Consider the following 16,902-nt stretch of genomic DNA (forward strand, 5'->3'; position numbering starts at 1 on the left):
TACAGGACTTCACGAACTCAGATAAGAACCATTATTAGCCTGACTATAACGTCAATATATTTCACACCAAAATCCGACACATGGAACAGTCAATAAGTCTCAATAAGTGTCAAACTATAATAAGGATAGGGAAATATATATATACATAACACCTGTCATCCTGTCTAATGTCTGACTCATCAAGACAACCAATCATTATCATTCTCGCCCACACATCAGTTAGGTAATTCAGTTATCCTCTAACATAATACTCTGAGGAACGGTACATGCTTTTTTTATTTTAAGAGTCCTGAGACGGTCTGACAACAAACAAAACAGTATTTCCATGTTTATATGGTACTTCGTAAACAAACACATATCCCTCCACTCAAATTTGAGCCAGATTTTTTGTGTGAGGTTTAGTTGTATCACTTAACAATCAACTGCCCTGTTACAATATAGTCAACAAACTCAAAAAAATTTATAGAATACGGTAGAACTTGTAATTACTTGATGTAGATTGGTCTTTTGAACTGGATTCAAGAGAAGTTTTCCGTTTAGATGGAACTTTCTTGACTGGTTCCTTGATTTTTATAAATCTACCTAATTGCAACAAAACAGTATCAATAACAAAAATATAGAACACTAGGATAGTTTTCTAATTTGAATAGTTCATTCAAAGATTTACTAACTAAAATCACTTAATAAGTATAAATTTTTAACATACTATTAAAACAATTTATTCAGAGAAAGAATCCTTCTCAAGGAGCTTCTGTTCAGAGCTATACAGTCGTATACATAAATGATAAAAATAGTACTTACTTACTTACTTACGCCTGTTACCCCTCGTCGAGGAGCATAGACCGCTCACCAGCATTCTCCATCCAACTCTGTCATGAGCCTTCCTTTCCAGTTCTTTCCAGTTAATATTCATCCTTTTCATATCTGCTTCTATTTCCCGGCGTAGTGTGTTCTTTGGCCTTCCTCTTTTCCGCTTCCCTTCAGCATTCCAAGTTAGGAATCGCCTTGTAATGAACATTGGTGATTTCCTTAATGTATGTCCGATCCACTTCCAACGTCTTTTTCTAATTTCCTCTTCAGCTGGAAGCTGGTTTTTCCTCTCCCATAAAACGGTGTTGCTGATAGTATCCAGCCAGTGGATGTTGAGTATTTTGCGTAGACAACTGTTTATAAATACTTGTACCTTCCTGATGATGGTCGTAGTAGTTCTCCACGTTTCAGCTCCGTACAGTAGGACTGTCTTAACGTTCGTATTGAAGATTCTGACCTTGAAATTAGTTGACAGTTGTTTTGAGTTCCATATGTTCTTCAATTGTAGAAATGCTGCCCTTGCTTTGCCAATCCTCGCCTTTACATCTGCATCCGATCCTCCTTGTTTATCAACGATGCTCCCCAGGTACGTGAATGTTTCCACCTCTTCCAGAGTTTTGCCATCGAGTGTGATTGGGTTGGTGTTCTCCGTGTTGCATTTGAGAATCTTGCTTTTTCCTTTGTGAATGTGGAGGCCTATCAATGCAGAGGCTGCTGCCACATTTGCTGTCTTCATCTGCATTTGTCCGTGTGTATGAGAGAGGAAGGCTAGGTCATCTGCGAAGTCCAAATCATCTAATTGATTCTGAGAAGTTCATTGTATTCCGTATTTCCCCTCAGATGTCGAAGTCTTCATAATCCTGTCAATCACCAGAATGAAGAGGAATGGGGAGAGTAGACAGCCTTGTCTGACTCCGGTCCTTACTGGAAATGCATCTGTCAGCTGTCCTCCATGCATGACTTTGCACTGTAGTCCATCGTATGAGTTTTGGATAATGTTGACAACCTTTTCAGGAACTCCATAGTGTCGAAGAAGTTCACATAATGTTCTCCTATCCACGCTGTCAAACGCCTTCTCATAGTCGATGAAGTTGACGTATAGTGATGAGTTCCACTCAACTGATTGTTCAACGATGATCCGTAGTGTCGCAACCTGGTCTGTGCACGACCTATCCTTACGGAGTCCAGCCTGTTGATCTCGAAGTTGGGCGTCTACTGCGTCTTTCATCCGATTCAGCAGCACTCTGTTGAAAACTTTTCCTGGTACTGATAACAAACTGATGCCTCTGTAGTTCTCACATTTGCTCAGATCTCCTTTCTTTGGTATCTTGATGAGATATCCTTCTTTCCAGTCCGTTGGCACTTGTCTCTCCTCCCAAATCTTCTTGAATAGAAGGTAAAGCATGTTTGCAGTTATTTCAATGTCTGACTTCAGTGCTTCTGCTGGTATATTGTCAGGTCCTGCCGTCTTCCCACTTTTGATTTGTCTGATGGCCATCTTTACTTCGATCGTTGGTGGAGTGACATCTATAGGAAGGTCAGTGTGTGCTGCTTCGATGTTCGGTGGATTCAATGGGGCTGGTCTATTCAGCAGTTCCTCGAAGTATTCTGCCCATCTTTTCCTCTGTTCTTGAATCTCAGTGATTGTCTTTCCTTCTTTGTCCTTGACTGGTCTCTCTGGTTTGCTATATCACCCTGCCAATTTCTTCGTTGTATCATATAGTTGTCTCATATTCCCTTCTCTTGCAGCTTTTTCCGCCGTCGTTGCTAGTTCTCCCATGTATTTCTGCTTGTCGGCTTTAATGCTTTTCTCCACTTCTTTGTTTGCTTCTGCGTAGTCTGCTTGTGCTTTCACTTTCTCTGCTCGTGTTCTTACTTACTTACTTACTTTCGCCTGTTACTCACAATGGAGCATAGGCCGCCGACCAGCATTCTCCAACCCACTCTGTCCTTGGCCTTCTTTTCTAGTTCTATCCAGTTCTTGTTCATTCTTCTCATGTCTGTCTCTATTTCTCGGCGTAATGTGTTCTTTGGTCTTTCTCTTTTCCTTTGACCTTCAGGATTCCATGTGAGGGCTTGTCTTGTGACACAATTAAGCGATTTCCTCAAGGTGTGCCCAATCCACTTCCAGCGCTTCTTCCTGATTTCTTCCTCCGCTGGAATCTGTTTTGTTGCCTCCCACAGTAACTTGTTGCTGATAGTGTCTGGCCAACGGATCCGAAGTATTTTGCGTAGACGGCTGTTAATAAACACTTGTTTCTTCTGGATAATGGCTTTCGTAGTTCTCCACGTCTCCGCCCCATACAATAGAACTGTCTTGACATTTGTATTGAAAATTCTAACCTTGGTGTTGGTTGACAATTGTTTTGAGTTCCAGATGTTCCTCAGTTGTAGATATGCTGCTCTTGCTTTGCCTATCCGCGCCCTCACATCTGCATCTGATCCACCGTGTTCATCAATGATGCTGCCCAGATATGTAAATGTTTCCACATCCTCCAAAGCTTCTCCGTCAAGTGTAATTTGATTGGTGCATATCGTATTGTATCGGAGAGTCTTGCTTTTCCCTTTGTTTATATTGAGACCTACTGCTGCTGAGGCTGCTGCTACACTGGTCGTTTTCTCCTGCATATGTTGTTGCGTTTGTGATAGAAGAGCCAGATCATCTGCGAAGTCTAAATCGTCAAGCTGCATCCTGCCTGTCCACTGTATCTCGTGATTTCCTCCAGATGTTGACGTCTTCATGATCCAGTCGGTCACCAGGAGAAAGAGAGACGGTGAGAGTAAGCAACCTTGCCTAACACCGGTCTTTACCTCGAATGAGTCGGTGAGTTGTCCTCCGTGGACGATTTTGCAGTTTAGTCCATCATAGGAGTTCCGTATGATATTGACTATCTTCTCAGGCACGCCATAGTGTCGAAGAAGCCTCCATAGTGTCGTCCTGTCCACGCTATCAAATGCCTTCTCGTAGTCAATGAAGTTGATGTAGAGTGATGAATTCCATTCGATTGATTGTTCCACAATGATACGTAGAGTTGCGATTTGGTCTGTACACGATCTATCCTTACGAAATCCAGCTTGTTGATCTCGAAGTTGGGCGTCCACGGAATCCTTCATCCTGTTTAACAATACTCTGTTGAAGACTTTTCCTGGTATTGAGAGAAGAGTGATGCCCCTGTAGTTGTCGCACTTGCTGAGATCGCCTTTCTTTGGTATCTTGATCAGAAGTCCTTTTTTCCAGTCTATTGGTACTTGTTCTTCATCCCAAATCTTACTGAAGAGGATGTGGAGTATCTTGGCAGTTGCTGCTACATTTGCTTTCAGTGCCTCTGCCGGGATGTTGTCTGGTCCCGCTGCTTTGCCGCTCTTGATTTGTCTAATGGCCATGCTGATCTCTTCAATTGTTGGTGGGCCAACATCGATTGAGAGGTCTGTGGGTGCTGCTTCGATGTTGGGTGGGTTCAGTGGAGCTGGTCGATTCAAGAGTTCTTTGAAGTGTTCTACCCACCTGTTTCGTTGTTCTTCAATGTTGGTGATTACTTTGCCTTCCTTGCTTTTCACTGGTCGTTCTGGTTTACGGTAATGTCCAGGGAGCGTCTTCGTTGCATCATACAGTTGTCTCATGTTTCCTTCTCTTGCAGCCTTTTCCGCTGTCATTGCTAAATCTTCCACGTATTTACGTTTGTCGGTTCTGATGCTCCTCTTCATTTGCTTGTTTGCTTCTGTGTATTCGGCTTGTGCGTTGGCTTTTTTTGCTCTTGTTCGGTTGGTATTGATTGCTGCCTTCTTGTTCCTCCTTTCTTCAAAATTATCCAGTGTACCAACAGTGATCCATTCCTTGTGATGGTGCTTCTTGTGGCCCAGAACCTCCTGACATGTTGAAACGAGTGCCTCCTTGATACCTTTCCAGTTGCTCTCCATGGTAGTCCCCTCTCCATTGAGTAGATCATGAAAGGCCTCGAACCTGTTGCTGAGGGCTATGTTGAATTTGTTGAGTTTGTCAGCATCTCGAAGAAAGGCCGTATTAAACCTTTGTGATGTTGTCCGCGCCGTTGTCCAGTGCTTCTTGAGTTTTAGTTTCATCTTGGCGACCAGCAAATGATGATCGGATGTATAACAGCAGTTCCCCTGAAGCTAGTCGTTGTTGTCCAACCTGCGTCCAGTGTGTTTCACTGATTCCAAGCACTTCCAAGTTGTATCTCCTCATTTCCATTGCTATTTGGCTGGTCTTTCCTGTCTCCCACATTGTCCGGACGTTCCATGTACCTATAAAGAGTGTTGTTCTAGTTGTTAGAAGGTGCATCGGTCTCGTGACTTCCGAAAAATTTCGGCTTTCATCATGAGACGTCATAATTATTCCTTCAACTCCCAGGGCAGAGTTTAAATGGTTTGAACTATTTTTTTCTGGTTAGCGTTTTTTTAGCGAGTTAGCTTTTCTACGGGATAGGGTCGCTAACCCCATGCCCAACCCTCCTCCTTTACCCGGGCTTGGGACCCCAAATGCCCTGGTACGGCCGAGAGTGGGGAGAGTCCACTCTCCCTCTCCAAATGCTCTCACATGGCCACGCAAATATATAGCTTCTGCCAGGGAAGTCCTACTCACTGCCTTCTCGTGGCATTACTGTTGTTTACGAAATTGAGAGGACGAAAAGCGAATGTCCGGTGCTTTAACCGGGTTGGTGGACATGGAGGGTCCACCTAGGGGAGTTGGAAAACCCTGATTCCAAATCAATGGTGCACATGGGCTCCAGTATCCTGAAGGAACGAATGGCGTACGAACCTATTGTTGGTCACCGGCTACCATGGGACTGCATCTCCTCACGATACTCCACTGCCCTGTGGATCAGACCTTTAGGTCAAAGGCTCGGGGTGTGGCCTCCTATTAAAACCACCTGCTTCGGTTTGGGCACCCGGGCAGTATCACAGCCCACACACAAATAAATGAAATGATGAATTCTATTGACGATACTATTCTCGCTCATATTAGAAGCAAGACAATTTACACTATTATTATTATTATTATTATTATTATTATTATTACCATTATTATTATTATTATTACCATTATTTACTACGTCGCTTTTTCACTCCCTTTATTCCCAAATTGTGTATCCTTCCTTTCCAACTTATGCAGTAGCTCGCCCATGGTGGAAACTCTGTCCTATCTAAACGATCTCCAGTCACTGTCTGGTTGAAAGTGAATGCTTCCACCGATTACGAATACTGAAGCAGTCTTTCTGAAACCACGTACGCCAATCAAGCTGGCTTCCTTCAACGTTCGCACACTAATGCAGATCGGACAACAGATGGGGCTGGCTATGTCTTTAGAAAGTCTTAATGTTGATGTTTGCTGTCTATCCGAGACCCGTATTCAAGACTCTAGTGAAGTACTACAAATTCGCTCTCCATCTGTCGCTTCGAAAAGCTTGTTTCACGTGCGCTTATCCGGGGACTCTGTGGCATCTTCGTCTGGTCTTGCAGACGTTGGTGTTGCACTAAGCGCTAGAGCTGAGGCAGCACTAATTGATTGGATCCCCATTAACAGTCGGTTATGTGCTGTTAGATTAGAAAGTTCCATCAAAGTGAGAAGAAACTGGCGTGAGAAACTGTGTCTTTTCGTCATCTCCGCCTATGCCCCGACAGATTGCAGCCCGGATGCAATCAAGGATGAGTTTTACCACCAGTTAACAGTTCTTCTCCAGAAAGCGCGTTCGACAGATATTGTAGTATTAGCCGGAGACTTGAATGCTCAGGTCAGGCGTCTAGGCACAGAAGAGAGTCGTTTAGGTGGCCGATGGGGAATTGTTGGTCGCAGGACAGATAACGGGGACCGTTTGCTGCAACTGTGCACAGACCACAACCTGTTTCTGGCTAGCACTAACTTCCGGCACAGTCATCGCCGGTGTGCCACCTGGCGTCCTCCCTCTGCATCTCAAGCCTGGACTCAGATTGATCACATCGCGGTCAGCTACCGCTGGCGTGGTTGTGTACAAGACTGCTGCTCCTTTTGGAGTACCTATCTGGACTCTGATCATGCCCTGGTCTGCGCCAATCTCACCTTACTTATCAGTGGCCGAAGGATTGACCACCACCAACGGATCGATGTTAGTAAACTGGCTGCAACTTCTGTTGCAAGTAAGTATCGAGCGGAGCTAGCCTCTAGGCTAGCTACCATCCCATCGAAAAGTATAGATGAGCATTGGTTGCATCTTCACGACGCCATGAAAATGGCGAGTAAAGCCGCTTGCGGCTTCGCGAAACGTCCCGCTTATAAGCACTGGGTTTCTTCTGGCTCCTTACAACTAATGGAAGCCCGTCGGTCTACTTCGGGTGACCGTGAGTTTGACCACAAACGAAGGCTGTTACGTAGTGAAATCGGGCAAAGTTTGCGTAAGGACCGAGAAGCCTGGTGGTCGGAGCGTGTTAATGAGATGGAAGCAGCGGCTGCATCTGGTAACTGCCGGAAGCTCTTCCAACTCATCCGAGCCACTGGTAGCAAGAAGTCTGGTGTGAGTGAAACAATCTACGAGGATGACGGGATGCCAATCACTAACATCTCTCGACGTCTTGGACGATGGGCGGAATTTTTCGAAGGGCAGTTCAACTGGCTTGCTGCTCCGGCAACATCAACCAGTTTGTCCTGCCCCCCATGGCCGGTGACGACTGATCCACCAAACGAGGCGGAAGTCCGCAAGGAACTCCAACTCTTGAAACGTTACAAATCACCGGGCCCAGATGACTTACCTCCGGCTCTTTTTAAAGATGGTGGTGACTTTCTGGCTAAGGAACTGACGGTGTTGTTTGCAAAGGTTTGGGAGCAAGAAAGTGTTCCAACATCATGGAATGAGTCAATAGTCGTCGCTATCTTTAAAAAGAGTTCACGTTGTTCCTGTAACAACTATCGGGGGATAAGTCTACTTCCGATTGCGTCCAAACTATTGGCTTCTGTCATTCTTCGTAGGTTGTTTAAAACCCGAGAACGATTGACTCGCGAGGAGCAGGCTGGTTTTCGTTCTGGTCGAGGATGCATTGATCACATATTCACCCTCCGCCAAATGTTAGAACACCGCCATACTTATCGCAGGCCAACAATCGTAGTGTTTCTTGATATCAGGGCTGCCTTCGATTCGTTGGACAGGACTGTTCTCTGGGATTGTCTATTGAAGAAGGGTGTGCCTGAGAAGTTCATTAACATCTTTAAGGCCCTGTATACGAACACCTCAGGCAGAGTGAGGGCATACAACCACCTTTCTCCCTTGTTCCATTCGAGCAGTGGGGTTAGGCAGGGTTGCCCGATCTCACCATTCCTCTTCAACTTTGCCATCGATGACATCCTGGAAACAGCTCTGATGGAGGTAAGTAATGGCGGTGTGGATCTGTTGCCTGGAGAACGACTTCTCGACCTCGAGTATGCGGATGATATTGTCTTACTGTGCGATAATGCCCAAGGCATGCAATCCGCACTTAATCAGTTGGCAATCAGTGTCCGCAGGTACGGCATGTGCTTTGCACCTTCAAAGTGCAAAGTACTCCTACAAGACTGGCAGGATTCTCATCCTGTACTCACCCTGGATGGTGAGCAGATTGAAGTAGTTGAGAAGTTCGTGTATCTAGGTAGCTATATAAGTGCTGGTGGTGGCGTGAGTGATGAGATTCATGAACGTATAATGAAAGCCAGAGCGGCTTATGCCAATCTGGGCCATCTTTGGCGCCTTCATGATGTTAGTCTGGCTGTAAAAGGTCGGATTTACAACGCGTCGGTGAGAGCAGTTTTGCTCTATGCTTGTGAAACCTGGACTCTCCGAGTTGAGGATGTTAGACGTCTCTCTGTGTTCGATCATCGTTGTCTCCGAAGGATTGCTGACATACAGTGGCAACACCATGTTAGTAATGCAGAGGTTCGGCATCGTGTGTTCGGGCGCCGAGACGATAATTCAATTGGTGTTACCATCTTGAAACACCGACTTCTGTGGCTTGGACATGTTTTACGAATGTCGTCCCAGAGACTTCCACGTCGTGCATTATTTCCCGACTCTGGGACTGGTTGGAAAAAGCGGAGAGGAGGTCAGTGTATGACATGGTGTCGTGGCATGAAAGAAAGCTGCAAAGGGCTAGCTTCTGTTGGTCCTTCACGACTCCCTGGCTGGGGTCCGAGAGATGGTGCAACACAGTGGCTAGAGACGTTATCAGATATGGCTCAGAATAGAAGCCAGTGGCGAACCTGCTGTAACCTTTTACTTTCTACATAAAGAGTGGTTCTAACTTTCTTAACTGAAAGAGTCTTCTGGTTGTACATTTCAGTCCGCCTTATCTTTTCATCCCTTCTCTTCCTACTTTCATTATTTTGTGTGGCGCATATGTATCTGGTGCCCTTTTGTACCAATATATATGTGTTTAAATAAATAATATATAATAATAACCGTCAGTAACTCTAGAAGAGCTACAGGTGGAGTTATGGTAAATAGTAGGTCAACAAATAATTATGTCCATTAAAATTTGACTGGTCGCTATGTGAAATTTGACTACATAATTTTTAAGAAGCAAACGGCTATGTAGTAAGGGATTTACGAAACACAAGATAAATAAGCAATAGGGTTAGGAATATTGCTGTAAATATTATGATGTAAAAATGGCAATCAAGAAATCTAGGCAGAAACAATCGTCCAAATAATAATAATTATTATAATTATGATGGTTATTATTATTAGTGTTATGATAATAGAAATGAACAAATTGAAGTCGTTTTTATAAAACTTGCCTTATCATGAGAACGAGGAATACAGAAAAAGTTGCTAACGTTCCACATTTTAATGGAAAATTATTTATCAACTTGAAATTTTCGAAGATAACTCTTATGTTGAATAAAATTCACCATATTACGGGAAAAATCTTGTCATTCCTTTCATAATCAGTGTAGAGCATAACACAGATGTAAACTATCTCAAGTTTCCATACCAGATCAGCACGACGGGATCAACAACCATAGATATTACCTTGAAATAGTGGTTAGACTTGCTTATCGTGGTGACACAATCGAGCTACACTGGACGGAACACTCATTTCTTCAGGTACTACCATGTTAGGTATGTCAGTTGAAGAAAGATAAAAACAAAAGTAGTAAACTTAAAGTTCAAGGACGAAGTCACACTTCTAATTGCACAGGGGTGTGACGGCAGTAAGATGTTCCCCTCAAACACCCAACATATATAGAACAATGCTGGTTTCTCATGGAGGAAGGAAGAAGTTGACTCTAACAATAGCACACTTTACCTTGCCCCCATGGATTCCAGTTATTTGTGGCAAGGTTTGAAAATTACAGACCTAATACATTAAAAACCATTCATAAAGAGGCTGTGTTTGACCGGTTTTCAACAAATGTTCCTTGAGCTCTGGGGTAACGCTCCCAGGTTGTCGGAACTAAACTTGACCCAACTTCCTTTCAAAGCCTCTCAAAAAGAACTACCCTTTCATGTTGTTAATAATCGAGAAGTGAGGAACGCCTTCACCTTGAAAATTTCTTTATTTTGTTTTAGTGAAAATCAATTGTAAATATTATCACGTTATTTATTGGTTATTTTGCCGGCAAAAAACAGTCACACTGGTTAATCCATGTCAGGATAAATACTATTCTATTATGATCCAACATCATTATTTATTTATTTAAACACATAAATATTGGTACAAAGAAAGCACCAGATAAATATGCGCCTCACAAATCTCATTTGATTTATGTGAGGGCTGTGATACTGCACAGACTGAAGCAGGTGGTTTTCTTAGGGGACCACACCCGGAGCCTTTGATCTGAAGATCTAGTCCACAAGGCAGTGGAGCATCGTGAGGAGATGCAGTCCCATGGTAGCCGGTGACCAACAATAGGTTCGTACGCCATTCGTTCCTTCAGGATACTGGAGCCCATGTGCACCATTGATTTGGAATCAGGGTTTTCCAACTCCCCTAGGTGGACCCTCCATGTCCACCAACCCGGTTAAAGCACCGGACATTCGCTTTTCGTCCTCTCAATTTCGTAAACAACAGTAATGCCACGAGAAGGCAGTGAGTAGGACTTCCCTGGCAGAAGCTATATATTTGCGTGGCCATGTGAGAGCATTTGGAGAGGGAGAGTGGACTCTCCCCACTCTCGGCCGTACCAGGGCATTTGGGGGCATCCAACATTAACCACACATAGTTTTGCATAATCGGCCACAAGCTGGATCTACCACAGGCAAAAACTAAAACTTGTTACTAGGATCAGGAAAGGTATGTTACGGAGATGAAAATCACATTGAAGGTTATTTTTACAAACATTATAAACTGGCAAAACATTTTGTAACGTCCTGGCAGATGTCATGTGACGATCTTATAAAGTGGCCATTACAAATATCGGTTTGTGAATGTTCTACTTTGTAAGCTATGCTCTAAGCGTAGTGATTGTTTGTGGGAAGCTAGAGAGAAAATGACGACAAAGTTGTGTTGAAAAGTACTGCTTTTTGTTTATAGCTGCTGTACGTACGTCATATCATCGAATTCTGAAATGTGGAAGCGGAAGTTGACTGAATAGCAAAGGAAACATTACTAAAAGGCAATGTTGAGATTTGTGGCGACACTAGCTAAAACAACAGAGGTGAACAAATATTTTTTACTTCAACACTACACATCCACCTGAAAATGTCAGCAGATTAAAATTCAATGAGTCCAGGTATTCACTTCCATTGAGAAGGTTAATGATAATCTAAATTTACCAATGAGCTACAACCAAGCTGTATTACTGCTACTCCAAAGCAATAAACTAATTTTCAAGATGCAGTGCGCATGAAAAAACCCCAAAATGCGAAATACTGAAAACTTAAACACCAAAGCTCGTATTTTGGAATGAAAAAAAATGCTATGAACAGATAATTATAAACAAATACCAAATTATACTCCCAACTTTCGCAACATAGCACATAACTATGAGCTTACCTATACAAGTAGCTTGATGCTGACTCCACCAAGTATCCTTAGGACCAGGCACTCTATTCATAGAACGTTTAACATAGCCAAAGTATGGTGGACGGTCGCGACATGGACCGGTACAACGCCACCAGTGAGTGCGATATGTATCAACTTCATCATGAAATGAGTGGTAAACCTGGAAATATAACACAACCAAATGTAATCAAACATGTAGACCTTAATAAAGATACTAGCAGACAAAAGTTATAATCTCAAGTTACAAAGTCATTGATCACCAATCTGTTGCTTATGAAAAGGTAAACCATCTAAATAAGTCTAAAATAGATGCTATGATGGTCTGTAACTGAATCCGCTTAACTAGAGATCACTTCGTTTTTATCACCACTCGAAGACAAAATCATGCAATGTTCTTATCCAAACACTAGGTTTCTTGCATTTGCTACTCAAACTTTACATCCATTCGATGCATCACTGAAACACCCGAGTCTGCATCTTTAAACGTTGAAGCTACTCGTTTGATCACCTGACTTTTTGTCATTCGGTTGAATGTATGGACCTAACACCAACTACTGTGATTTGAAAGAATAAGTAGTAACTTTGGGTCAAACGGAGTGAGCTGAGCTCACGAACTTATATATGGTTACTGAATGACACTACTGTTCGACATATTAACTTCTATTATGTATGACTGCCAGATTTTGGGTTGCACCTGATATATGAGTTAATTGGATGTCGTTCTGTTCACCTTGAAGTACATTATGTGAATTTAGTGATGGTTATCAAGGTTTTCAAGTCTAGTACGGCAAATAATAAACACCAGTGACCAGATAGTATTAACACGCTAGTAACTAAATTAATACAAGAATAAGCTAGTCTAGGTAAAGACAGCTGGTCGGTTGTACAACACACACAAAATAAACTCGGATTTATTGACTTCTTATGAAAACTGGGGTATATACTTTTCTGACTTGTCGAAGTTTGCTTAACTACTACATAAGACCAAATGCAGTACTCTTAACTACACATTGGAAAAGCCAACGACCTTTGTGTAAGGCAACTAACAGTCAAGCGAAAACCGTTAGTCACAGAAACTGTATTCCCCCATGGATAATTGGACGGGGTCAACATAAAAAACTTTCAGATCGAATTGATATTGAGTGTAACAACTTAGCGAAACATTAGTTGAGTAACAAGCTTAGATCCGAAGGCTAGGCTCAAAACCATTTATTAATAGTTCGTATGTGATACATTGTCTAGCCCATCAAGAGGCAATTTAGAAATATGAAGGTAAGTGTTCAAGCAACTTTATCTAAAAATAGGATGCAGAACGTGACTTTCCATATCCCCATATGAACTAGTGATCAAATCAGGAGCCTGGCTTTTCTGGTCATCCTAAAGCTCAACGAACAGAGAACTTTCACTAAAGCCAAAATATATTGATCGACTAAATATCACTACTCAAACTTTCCAAAGGTTCTAAGCAACGGCAATGTGGGTCAGGTAAGAAAAGTTATGCTGCAAACAAGAGAATGATCCGAAGACACTTTCCTGGGATAAAAAGAGTGAAGTTGACACGCTAATATATATTTCTGTGACTGAAATAAAATTAACTATTAAGCTGATAACGATATGTACAGGGAAATAAATGACACACTGGGATATTAAAACATTGATATTACAGTAATATTTACTCCAGCCAACGAATTGATGCGATGCATGTGCGATATGAAATTGGGTCCATGGTCATCACGATCCTAAAGATTTGGATTAGGAGTGATCTAACAAACCTTGTCCCTCCTTGTTATGAATAAAAATGCATGAATCATTTCATGCTACAAAAGTAATTACAATGGTTAGGTCATACCAGCAGAGTCTCCACGAGATCTTTCCGCGGTCTAAATTTCAGTAGAGGTTCACTTAGGCTGATGGAACACATTCCATAAGGTTTGTGAAATTTGCAAACTCCTGCACAAAGCGTCATCCGAGAGCTCCATTTAACTTCTACACATCCAAGAGAATTTCCGAAAAACTGACTGTCGAAAGAGGAAAACAGCAATCTGATATCTGGTAGAGGGTCCAATAATTCCCAAACAGGATCAGCCAGGCAACACAAAGATAAAAAATTGTTTTTGTCCTCAGCCTGTCCCATAAGTAGGACTATAGTGAATAAAAGCGTACCTTTTTTTCGGCCAGGTTGTTTTGGTGACCTACAGAACTGGTGACGTTAGTTTTTCTGGATAACGATTCGTCATCAGACCACATAAATATCTCCCTGGCACTCAATTCTCGAAAACTGGTCAGTGCCACCAACGACCTAGAGAACAAGTGTCCCTCATTCGATGCCCTTCAGCGGCAAAGAAAGCATTTCGAAGTTTTGATCAGTTGATCTTTATTGGCAAGGCTTTTTCCTACAGCATAGGGTTGCTACCATATGTCCAACCCTCACTCTTTATCCGTTAATAACCCTGAAGGGGATAAAGGGGGAGTGATGTTGCGCTTAGAAAGGTGAGCGATTGAATAAGCAAAGTGTAACTGCTTGAAACACAAGAATCAAGGTTTCTGGAGCCAACTGATGTAAATTAACTAACTTTCTAAGAGGAGCTTCTAGTCAACAATCTCCAGACAAGTCACATAACAAACGTGTAGCAAATTAATTTAGGATCCTGTAGCTGTAAATAATTCCCCAAAATCAATAGCTCATTAAGTGTTCGACATTGGGCGCTGACCACGTTGTTTAAGTGGACTTGTTTAACTGAAGGCTTTCGGTCATTCATTCGCACCAGATCACGTTGCAATTCGGCGTGGGACACAGCTCCTACGTTTCCATAGTCAGCTAATAACGAACGCCTCTCGATATATTGGTAACGTATCAAATATATCTCTCCTACCTCTTCTCGTCTGACTTCTGATTTCCCTTGGCCGGGAACGATCGAATATAGAAGGTACTACTGGTTGCTAGTTGTAAAACTAGAATATCCGTCGTATCCTCAGTGGTGAGCCTAACGTGATCTGGTACACCAAGCCAATAAACTGTGAGTCCGTTCCTTTTTGGAATATTATTATTCATTGTTATTCTTTATTTGAATTTCATATATTGTGATATACTGTTTTTTTTCGCGAATTTTTTTTCCCGGATATATTTTAATTAGACACTTTTCGTTCTTTATATTACTATGACGGAACACTCTCCTAAGGTTTTTAAGTTAAAGTCTATTCCCCCTACTTCGATTCAGTTAACGCCATTTTGGCCCGACAATATCGAGTCCTGGTTCTGCTACGCAGAATCTGATTTTTGCATGCACGGAATCACGGACTCGCGCACACGATTCCTCGCGGTAGTTAAGGCGTTACCGCGCGAATTTAACAGGTACGTAACACCTAGTATGTTTACTAGTGATGTTCCGGAACCGTACGAAACTCTCAAACGGTCAAAAACCCCGCGTAGAAGTGTCTCACGTGGGCGATCTGTCTCTCGACCACGAGAGACAGATAATCCCTACTGGTGCTGGTGTCATAACCAGTACGGTAAGTCTTCAAGAAATTGCAGGAAACCCTGCAATTATCCGACCCCAAAATCGAGTGACACGAAAAACAGTTCGGGAAACTTCCCAGCCGGCACGCGTTAACGTCAACCGTAGCCGGCGAACACAGCCGTCTGTTATACGTCACAGATGTGACAACGAAAGTTCGCTACCTCGTCGACACCGGCGCAGAAGTTAGCGTTCTTCCAGCGAACTCCAACGACAGACTTCGCGAGTCTGTTTTAAGTTTACAGGCGGCAAACGGAAAACCGATCGCTACTTATGGTAAAAGGTACGTTTACCTTAACGTGGGTTTACGCAAACCCATACACTGGATTTTCGTGGTTGCAGATGTCTCTATGCCAATCATTGGTATAGACCTGTTACAATATCACAATCTACTCATCGACACACGCTCACGAAGGTTAATAGACGGAAACACTAAGTTATACGTTTGCGTAACTCCTCTTTCTAGTTGCAGGTTATCCCCAGTCACGATTAAGCACACCATAGACCCCTTGTACCAATCATTACTCGACAAATACCCCGGGATATACCAATCGCAATCGAAATTACCTTGTGTAACCAGCAATGTTACACATCACATCTCGACTACAGGACCACCTGTATTCTCGAAAGCTCGAAGACTCGCTCCCGAAAAGCTTAGGTTAGCTAAAAACGAATTCGACCACATGATGGACCTAGGGATAATTCGATCATCGAATAGTCCATGGGCATCCCCATTGCACATGGTCCCTAAAAAGGACAGCAATGATTGGCGGCCAACTGGTGATTATCGGCGTCTGAATACTAAAACCATTCCCGATCGTTACCCGTTGCCTCATATTCACGATTTGACAGCTACCTTGAAAAGTACAACTGTCTTTTCGAAAATCGACTTGGTTAAAGCTTATAACCAAATACCGATGGCACCTGACGACATTCCTAAAACCACCATCATCACTCCTTTCGGTCTTTACGAATTCTTGCGAATGCCTTTTGGTTTAAGAAATGCGGCTCAAACCTTCCAAAGGTTTATAGACGATGTCTTCCGAGGTCTCAACTTCGTACATGCGTATGTTGATGACTGTCTAATAGCAAGTCCGGACAGAGAATCACATCTCAAGCATCTGGACATTGTTTTCGAACGACTCCAAAGGCATAGTATTACTGTCAACATTCAGAAATGCCAAATCGGGACTAACTCCTTAGACTTCTTAGGACACACTATTGATGCCCAAGGCATCCGACCTCTTAGAAACAAAGTGGCGGCCATTCTGGATTACCCAGAACCGACCACGATCAAGCAGTTGCGAACTTTTAACGGACTTGTAAGTTTCTACAGACGGTTCATACCCAAATGCGCATCCCTTATGAAACCGTTAACCGACCAGCTTCGTGGAAATGCAAAATCAATTAGTCTAGACGACACGGCCCGCAAAGCATTCTCCACAGTTAAGGAACACATCGCTAAGGCAACCCTGCTTGCTCATCAGGACACTCAAGCGCCCTATTAGTATCGCAGTAGACGCATCCGACTCAGCAAATCGGAGGAGTCTTACAACAATGGGTTAACAACTCATGGCAACCTTTAGGATTTTTTATCGAGATGGTTGCTAGA

The 16,902-nt window shown here is 42.8% G+C and overlaps 1 protein-coding gene across 2 annotated transcripts in view; it reads right to left on the reverse strand.

Annotated features, from left to right (window-relative positions):
* The window catches only part of Smp_092850.1 (hypothetical protein), a gene marked incomplete at both ends in the record, with an annotated part of 17,342 nt that extends 3,281 nt beyond the window's left edge, over window positions 1-14,061 (reverse strand). Inside the window, 6 exons of one of the 2 annotated variants that reach the window (XM_018794211.1) lie at window positions 490-582; window positions 11,767-11,935; window positions 13,440-13,514; window positions 13,548-13,592; window positions 13,625-13,900; window positions 13,939-14,022. In XM_018794211.1, coding sequence (XP_018648647.1) covers window positions 490-582; window positions 11,767-11,935; window positions 13,440-13,514; window positions 13,548-13,592; window positions 13,625-13,900; window positions 13,939-14,022 — 742 coding nt within the window. Of the gene's footprint in view, window positions 1-489; window positions 583-11,766; window positions 11,936-13,439; window positions 13,515-13,547; window positions 13,593-13,624 lie in introns of both variants that reach the window. The other variant, XM_018794212.1, reaches the window with a different exon arrangement.
* Between the last annotated feature and the right edge of the window lie 2,841 nt (window positions 14,062-16,902).

The sequence above is a fragment of the Schistosoma mansoni genome, chromosome 1 (genome assembly GCF_000237925.1).
Source record: "Schistosoma mansoni strain Puerto Rico chromosome 1, complete genome".
Taxonomy (NCBI): domain Eukaryota; kingdom Metazoa; phylum Platyhelminthes; class Trematoda; order Strigeidida; family Schistosomatidae; genus Schistosoma; species Schistosoma mansoni.